This window comes from Hypanus sabinus, chromosome 18 (assembly GCF_030144855.1).
Source record: "Hypanus sabinus isolate sHypSab1 chromosome 18, sHypSab1.hap1, whole genome shotgun sequence".
NCBI lineage: Eukaryota > Metazoa > Chordata > Chondrichthyes > Myliobatiformes > Dasyatidae > Hypanus > Hypanus sabinus.
The window spans coordinates 66,335,900-66,345,066 of NC_082723.1; the positions used below are offsets into that span (position 1 = coordinate 66,335,900).

The 9,167-nt window shown below is 61.7% G+C and overlaps 1 protein-coding gene across 1 annotated transcript in view; it reads left to right on the forward strand.

Moving 5' to 3' along the window:
* The first annotated feature begins 1,980 nt into the window (after positions 1-1,980).
* Positions 1,981-9,167, forward strand: part of adgrd1 (adhesion G protein-coupled receptor D1) — a 202,776-nt gene continuing 195,589 nt past the window's right edge. The window contains 1 exon segment of the mRNA XM_059993522.1: positions 1,981-2,324. Within this exon segment, the coding sequence (XP_059849505.1) occupies positions 2,159-2,324 (166 nt within the window). The 5' untranslated portion in view covers positions 1,981-2,158.

The window sequence follows — 9,167 nt, forward strand, 5'->3', positions numbered from 1 at the left end:
AGGGGTGAGGGAGGGATTGATGGTGGGGTGAGGAAGACTGAGGGGTGAGGGTGGGGTGAAGGGGGATTGAGGGTGAGGAAGACTGAGGGGTGAGGGAGGGATTGAGGGTGAGATGAGGAAGACTGAGGGGTGAGGGAGGGATTGAGGGTGGGGTGAAGTGAGGGATTGAGGGTGGGATGAGGAAGACTGAGGGGTGAGGGAGGTGTGAAGGGGGATTAAGGTTGGGATGAGTTAGACTGAGGGGTGAGGGAGGGATTGAGGGTGAGATGAGGAAGACTGGGGTGAGGGAGGGATTGAGGGTGGGATGAGGAAGACTGTGGGGTGAGGGAAGGATTGAGGGTGGGATGAGGAAGACTGAGGGGTGAGGGAGGGATTGAGGGTGGGATGAGGAAGACTGTGGGGTGAGGGAAGGATTGAGGGTGGGATGAGGAAGACTGTGAGGTGAGGGAAGGATTGAGGGTGGGATGAGGAAGACTGAGGGGTGTGGGTGGGGTGAAGGGAATGATTGAGGGTGGGGTGAAGTGAAGGATTGAGGGTGGGATGAGGAAGACTGAGGGGTGAGGGAGGGATTGAGGGTGGGATGAGGAAGACTGAGGGGTGAGGGAGGGGTTGAGGGTGAGATGAGAAAGACTGAGGGGTGAGGGTGGGGTGAAGGGTGGGATGAGGAAGAATGTAGGGTGAGGGGATAGAGGGTGGAATGAGGAAGACTGAGGGGTGAGGTGAAGTAAGGGATTGAGGGTGGGATGAGGAAGACTGAGGGGTGAGGGAGGGATTGAGGGTGAGATGAGGAAGACTGGGGGAGGGATTGAGGGTGGGATGAGGAAGACTGGGGTGAGTGAGGGATTGAGGGTGGGATGAGGAAGACTGAGGGGTGAGGGAGGGATTGAGGGTGGGATGAGGAAGACTGAGGGGTGAGGGAGGGATTGAGGGTGGGATGAGGAAGACTGAGGGGTGAGGGAGGGATTGTGGGATGAGGAAAACTGAGGGGTGAGGGAGGGATTGAGGGTGGGATGAGGAAGACTGAGGGGTGAGGGAGGGATTGAGGGTGGGATGAGGAAGACTGAGGGGTGAGGGAGGGATTGAGGGTGGGATGAGGAAGACTGAGGGGTGAGGGAGGGATTGAGGGTGGGATGAGGAAGACTGAGGGGTGAGGGAGGGATTGAGGGTGGGATGAGGAAGACTGAGGGGTGAGGGAGGGATTGTGGGATGAGGAAAACTGAGGGGTGAGGGAGGGATTGAGGGTGGGATGAGGAAGACTGAGGGGTGAGGGAGGGATTGAGGGTGGGATGAGGAAGACTGAGGGGTGAGGGAGGGATTGAGGGTGGGATGAGGAAGACTGAGGGGTGAGGGAGGGATTGAGGGTGGGATGAGGAAGACTGAGGGGTGAGGGAGGGATTGAGGGTGGGATGAGGAAGACTGAGGGGTGAAGGAGGGATTGAGGGTGGGATGAGGAAGACTGAGGGGTGAGGGAGGGATTGAGGGTGGGATGAGGAAGACTGAGGGGTGAGGGAGGGATTGAGGGTGGGATGAGGAAGACTGAGGGGTGAGGGAGGGATTGAGGGTGGGATGAGGAAGACTGAGGGGTGTGGGAGGGATTGAGGGTGGGATGAGGAAGACTGAGGGGTGAGGGAGGGATTGAAGGTGGGATGAGGAAGACTGAGGGGTGAGGGAGGGATTGAGGGTGGGATGAGGAAGACTGAGGGGTGAGGGAGGTGAGAAGGGGGATTGAGGATGGAATGTGGAAGACTGAGGGGTGAGGGAGGGGTTGAGGGTGAGATGAGAAAGACTGAGGGGTGAGGGTGGGGTGAAGGGTGGGATGAGGAAGAATGTAGGGTGAGGGGATAGAGGGTGGAATGAGGAAGACTGAGGGGTGAGGTGAAGTAAGGGATTGAGGGTGGGATGAGGAAGACTGAGGGGTGAGTGAGGGATTGAGGGTGGGATGAGGAAGGCTGGGTGGGGGGGGGGGGGGGGGGAGAAAAGACCGCGCCTGGTCCACAGCTGGAACAGTGGGAGGGTCCGACTGTCACATCTGGAAGCGATAGAACCAGGCGGCCGATCCGATCGGCAGCCGGGACGTCCCGCCGAGAGCGGAGCGAGTTGGTACTGCTGCGGGAAGCGAGCACACGGGTTTCGGGGAGTGTGGACCGGGATCCGGACGATGAGCGGCCCCCGGGCTGTCCAGTTCCCCCTCCTCCTCCTCCTGGCATTGCTTCGGGGAACTTGGAGCGGGACAGGGACGGGCGGCGGGGTCGGACCCCGCAACTGCTCGGCTGAGAGCTGCGTCTCGTCTCCACAGGTCGGCGGCCAGGAGCCGGGGCTGGCAGGTGAGGGGGATGGAGGACTGGGGAGGAGGATATATGGGGGAGAGGGGAAGATCCGAAGGAGGGAAGGGGTAGCGGGTGAGGGCGAGAGGGATTGGGAGGGGAAGGGGAAGGGTACTTCACCACCCCACCCCACCAACTCCCCCGTCTTGGCTACTCAGACAGTTCGGACAATTACACCCATTCGCTGGGTGACGGGGAATTAACCCTGGGTGGTTGGAGATTGCGAACGTCCGCTGGAAACTACCCCCAAGAACAGAAAGCGCGGGTCAGGGGGTTAGTTTGGGGCTGACACACTGTGGGGAGAGAGGGGGCAGTGGGATTAGTTTGGGGGCTGACACACTGTGGGGAGAGAGGGGGCAGTGGGATTAGTTTGGGGCTGACACACTGTGGGAGAGAGAGGGGGCAGTGGGGTTAGTTTGGGGCTGACACAGTGGGGAGAGGGGGGCAGTGGGGATAGTTTGGGGGCTGACACACTGTGGGGAGAGAGGGGGCAGTGGGGTTAGTTTGGGGGCTGACACACTGTGGGGAGAGAGGGGGGCAGTGGGATTAGTTTGGGGGCTGACACACTGTGGGAGAGAGAGGGGGCAGTGGGGTTAGTTTGTGGGCTGTCACACTGTGGGGAGAGAGGGGGCAGTGGGGTTAGTTTGGGGCTGACACAGTGGGGAGAGGGGGGCAGTGGGGATAGTTTGGGGGCTGACACACTGTGGGGAGAGGGGGGGCAGTGGGATTATTTTGGGGGCTGACACACTGTGGGGAGAGAGCGGGCAGTGGGGTTAGTTTGGGTGCTGACACACTGTGGGGAGAGGGGGCAGTGGGATTAGTTTGGGGGCTGACACACTGTGCGGAGAGAGGGGGGGCAGTGGGTTTAGTTTGGGGGCTGACACACTGTGGGGAGAGAGGGGGGGCAGTGGGGTTAGTTTGGGGGCTGACACACTGTGGGGAGAGAGGTGGGGCAGTGGGGTTAGTTTGGGGGCTGACACACTGGGGAGAGAGAGGGGGCAGTGGGGTTAGTTTGGGGGCTGACACACTGTGGGGAGAGGGGGGACAGTGGGGTTAGTTTGGGGGCTGACACACTGTGGGGAGAGAGGGGGGCAGTGGGGTTAGTTTGGGGGCTGACACACTGTGAGGAGAGAGGGGGGACAGTGGGATTAGTTTGGGGGCTGACACTGAGGGGAGAGGGGGGCAGTGGGATTAGTTTGGGGGCTGACACACTGTGGGGAGAGAGGGGGCAGTGGGGTTAGTTTGGGGGCTGACACACTGTGGGGAGAGAGGGGGGCAGTGGGATTAGTTTGGGGGCTGACACACTGTGGGAGAGAGAGGGGGCAGTGGGGTTAGTTTGGGGGCTGTCACACTGTGGGGAGAGAGGGGGCAGTGGGGTTAGTTTGGGGCTGACACAGTGGGGAGAGGGGGGGCAGTGGGGTTAGTTTGGGGGCTGACACACTGTGGGGAGAGGGGGGGCAGTGGGAATAGTTTGGGGGCTGACACACTGTGGGGAGAGAGGGGGCAGTGGGGTTAGTTTGGGGGCTGACACACTGTGGGGAGAGGGGGGCAGTGGGATTAGTTTGGGGGCTGACACACTGTGCGGAGAGAGGGGGGGCAGTGGGTTTAGTTTGGGGGCTGACACACTGTGGGGAGAGAGGGGGGGCAGTGGGGTTAGTTTGGGGGCTGACACACTGTGGGGAGAGAGGTGGGGCAGTGGGGTTAGTTTGGGGGCTGACACACTGTGGGGAGAGAGAGAGGGCAGTGGGGTTAGTTTGGGGGCTGACACACTGTGGGGAGAGAGGGGGGACAGTGGGGTTAGTTTGGGGGCTGACACACTGTGGGGAGAGAGGGGGGCAGTAGGGTTAGTTTGGGGGCTGACACACTGTGGGGAGAGAGGGGGGACAGTGGGGTTAGTTTGGGGGCTGACACACTGAGGGGAGAGGGGGGCAGTGGGATTAGTTTGGGGGCTGACACACTGTGGGGAGAGGGGGGGCAGTGGGGTTAGTTTGGGGGCTGACACGCTGTGAGGAGAGGGGGGCAGTGGGGTTAGTTTGGGGGCTGACACACTGTGGGGAGAGAGGGGGGACAGTGGGGTTAGTTTGGGGGCTGACACACTGTGGGGAGAGAGGGGGGACAGTGGGGTTAGTTTGGGGGCTGACACACTGAGGGGAGAGGGGGGCAGTGGGATTAGTTTGGGGGCTGACACACTGTGGGGAGAGAGGGGGCAGTGGGGTTAGTTTGGGGGCTGTCACACTGTGGGGAGAGAGGGGGCAGTGGGGTTAGTTTGGGGCTGACACAGTGGGGAGAGGGGGGGCAGTAGGGTTAGTTTGGGGGCTGACACACTGTGGGGAGAGGGGGGGCAGTGGGAATAGTTTGGGGGCTGACACACTGTGGGGAGAGGGGGGCAGTGGGATTAGTTTGGGGGCTGACACACTGTGCGGAGAGGGGGGGCAGTGGGGTTAGTTTGGGGGCTGACACACTGTGGGGAGAGAGGTGGGGCAGTGGGGTTAGTTTGGGGGCTGACTCACTGTGGGGAGAGAGGGGGCAGTGGGGTTAGTTTGGGGGCTGACACACTGTGGGGAGAGAGGGGGGACAGTGGGGTTAGTTTGGGGGCTGACACACTGTGGGGAGAGAGGGGGCAGTGGGATTATTTTGGGGGCTGACACACTGTGGGGAGAGAGGGGGCAGTGGGATTAGTTTGGGGCTGACACACTGTGGGCAGAGAGTGGGGACAGTGGGGTTAGTTTGGGGGCTGACACTGTGGGGAGAGGAGGGGCAGTGGGGTTAGTTTGGGTGCGGACACGCTGTGGGGAGAGGGGGGCAGTGGGGTTAGTTTGGGGGCTGACACGCTGTGGGGAGAGGGGGGGCAGTGGGATTAGTTTGGGGGCTGACACACTGTGGGGAGAGGGGGGCAGTGGGATTAGTTTGGGGCTGACAAACTGTGGGGAGAGGGGGTCAGTGGGATTAGTTTGGGGCTGACACACTGTGGGGAGAGGGGGGCAGTGGGATTAGTTTGGGGGCTGACACACTGTGGGGAGAGAGGGGGCAGTGGGGTTAGTTTGGGGGCTGACACGCTGTGGAGAGAGAGGGGGGCAGTGAGATTAGTTTGGGGGCTGACACACTGTGGGGAGAGGGGGGCAGTGGGATTAGTTTGGGGGCTGCCACACTGGGGAGAGAGGGGGCAGTGGGATTAGTTTGGGGGCTGACACACTGTGGGGAGAGAGGGGGCAGTGGGATTAGTTTGGGGCTGACACACTGTGGGAGAGAGAGGGGGCAGTGGGGTTAGTTTGGGGCTGACACAGTGGGGAGAGGGGGGCAGTGGGGATAGTTTGGGGGCTGACACACTGTGGGGAGAGAGGGGGCAGTGGGGTTAGTTTGGGGGCTGACACACTGTGGGGAGAGAGGGGGGCAGTGGGATTAGTTTGGGGGCTGACACACTGTGGGAGAGAGAGGGGGCAGTGGGGTTAGTTTGTGGGCTGTCACACTGTGGGGAGAGAGGGGGCAGTGGGGTTAGTTTGGGGCTGACACAGTGGGGAGAGGGGGGCAGTGGGGATAGTTTGGGGGCTGACACACTGTGGGGAGAGGGGGGGCAGTGGGATTATTTTGGGGGCTGACACACTGTGGGGAGAGAGCGGGCAGTGGGGTTAGTTTGGGTGCTGACACACTGTGGGGAGAGGGGGCAGTGGGATTAGTTTGGGGGCTGACACACTGTGCGGAGAGAGGGGGGGCAGTGGGTTTAGTTTGGGGGCTGACACACTGTGGGGAGAGAGGGGGGGCAGTGGGGTTAGTTTGGGGGCTGACACACTGTGGGGAGAGAGGTGGGGCAGTGGGGTTAGTTTGGGGGCTGACACACTGGGGAGAGAGAGGGGGCAGTGGGGTTAGTTTGGGGGCTGACACACTGTGGGGAGAGAGGGGGGCAGTGGGGTTAGTTTGGGGGCTGACACACTGTGAGGAGAGAGGGGGGACAGTGGGATTAGTTTGGGGGCTGACACTGAGGGGAGAGGGGGGCAGTGGGATTAGTTTGGGGGCTGACACACTGTGGGGAGAGAGGGGGCAGTGGGGTTAGTTTGGGGGCTGACACACTGTGGGGAGAGAGGGGGGCAGTGGGATTAGTTTGGGGGCTGACACACTGTGGGAGAGAGAGGGGGCAGTGGGGTTAGTTTGGGGGCTGTCACACTGTGGGGAGAGAGGGGGCAGTGGGGTTAGTTTGGGGCTGACACAGTGGGGAGAGGGGGGGCAGTGGGGTTAGTTTGGGGGCTGACACACTGTGGGGAGAGGGGGGGCAGTGGGAATAGTTTGGGGCTGACACACTGTGGGGAGAGAGGGGGCAGTGGGGTTAGTTTGGGGGCTGACACACTGTGGGGAGAGGGGGGCAGTGGGATTAGTTTGGGGGCTGACACACTGTGCGGAGAGAGGGGGGGCAGTGGGTTTAGTTTGGGGGCTGACACACTGTGGGGAGAGAGGGGGGGCAGTGGGGTTAGTTTGGGGGCTGACACACTGTGGGGAGAGAGGTGGGGCAGTGGGGTTAGTTTGGGGGCTGACACACTGTGGGGAGAGAGAGAGGGCAGTGGGGTTAGTTTGGGGGCTGACACACTGTGGGGAGAGAGGGGGGACAGTGGGGTTAGTTTGGGGGCTGACACACTGTGGGGAGAGAGGGGGGCAGTAGGGTTAGTTTGGGGGCTGACACACTGTGGGGAGAGAGGGGGGACAGTGGGGTTAGTTTGGGGGCTGACACACTGAGGGGAGAGGGGGGCAGTGGGATTAGTTTGGGGGCTGACACACTGTGGGGAGAGGGGGGGCAGTGGGGTTAGTTTGGGGGCTGTCACACTGTGGGGAGAGAGGGGGCAGTGGGGTTAGTTTGGGGCTGACACAGTGGGGAGAGGGGGGGCAGTAGGGTTAGTTTGGGGGCTGACACACTGTGGGGAGAGGGGGGGCAGTGGGAATAGTTTGGGGGCTGACACACTGTGGGGAGAGAGGGGGCAGTGGGGTTAGTTTGGGGGCTGACACACTGTGGGGAGAGGGGGGCAGTGGGATTAGTTTGGGGGCTGACACACTGTGCGGAGAGGGGAGGCAGTGGGGTTAGTTTGGGGGCTGACACACTGTGGGGAGAGAGGTGGGGCAGTGGGGTTAGTTTGGGGGCTGACTCACTGTGGGGAGAGAGGGGGCAGTGGGGTTAGTTTGGGGGCTGACACACTGTGGGGAGAGAGGGGGGACAGTGGGGTTAGTTTGGGGGCTGACACACTGTGGGGAGAGAGGGGGCAGTGGGATTATTTTGGGGGCTGACACACTGTGGGGAGAGAGGGGGCAGTGGGATTAGTTTGGGGCTGACACACTGTGGGCAGAGAGTGGGGACAGTGGGGTTAGTTTGGGGGCTGACACTGTGGGGAGAGGAGGGGCAGTGGGGTTAGTTTGGGTGCGGACACGCTGTGGGGAGAGGGGGGCAGTGGGGTTAGTTTGGGGGCTGACACGCTGTGGGGAGAGGGGGGGCAGTGGGATTAGTTTGGGGGCTGACACACTGTGGGGAGAGGGGGGCAGTGGGATTAGTTTGGGGCTGACAAACTGTGGGGAGAGGGGGTCAGTGGGATTAGTTTGGGGCTGACACACTGTGGGGAGAGGGGGGCAGTGGGATTAGTTTGGGGGCTGACACACTGTGGGGAGAGAGGGGGCAGTGGGGTTAGTTTGGGGGCTGACACGCTGTGGAGAGAGAGGGGGGCAGTGAGATTAGTTTGGGGGCTGACACACTGTGGGGAGAGGGGGGCAGTGGGATTAGTTTGGGGGCTGCCACACTGGGGAGAGAGGGGGCAGTGGGATTAGTTTGGGGGCTGACACACTGTGCGGAGAGGGGGGGCAGTGGGGTTAGTTTGGGGGCTGACACACTGTGGGGAGAGAGGTGGGGCAGTGGGGTTAGTTTGGGGGCTGACTCACTGTGGGGAGAGAGGGGGCAGTGGGGTTAGTTTGGGGGCTGACACACTGTGGGGAGAGAGGGGGGACAGTGGGGTTAGTTTGGGGGCTGACACACTGTGGGGAGAGAGGGGGCAGTGGGATTATTTTGGGGGCTGACACACTGTGGGGAGAGAGGGGGCAGTGGGATTAGTTTGGGGCTGACACACTGTGGGCAGAGAGTGGGGACAGTGGGGTTAGTTTGGGGGCTGACACTGTGGGGAGAGGAGGGGCAGTGGGGTTAGTTTGGGTGCGGACACGCTGTGGGGAGAGGGGGGCAGTGGGGTTAGTTTGGGGGCTGACACGCTGTGGGGAGAGGGGGGGCAGTGGGATTAGTTTGGGGGCTGACACACTGTGGGGAGAGGGGGGCAGTGGGATTAGTTTGGGGCTGACAAACTGTGGGGAGAGGGGGTCAGTGGGATTAGTTTGGGGCTGACACACTGTGGGGAGAGGGGGGCAGTGGGATTAGTTTGGGGGCTGACACACTGTGGGGAGAGAGGGGGCAGTGGGGTTAGTTTGGGGGCTGACACGCTGTGGAGAGAGAGGGGGGCAGTGAGATTAGTTTGGGGGCTGACACACTGTGGGGAGAGGGGGGCAGTGGGATTAGTTTGGGGGCTGCCACACTGGGGAGAGAGGGGGCAGTGGGATTAGTTTGGGGGCTGACACACTGTGGGGAGAGAGGGGGCAGTGGGATTAGTTTGGGGCTGACACACTGTGGGAGAGAGAGGGGGCAGTGGGGTTAGTTTGGGGCTGACACAGTGGGGAGAGGGGGGCAGTGGGGATAGTTTGGGGGCTGACACACTGTGGGGAGAGAGGGGGCAGTGGGGTTAGTTTGGGGGCTGACACACTGTGGGGAGAGAGGGGGGCAGTGGGATTAGTTTGGGGGCTGACACACTGTGGGAGAGAGAGGGGGCAGTGGGG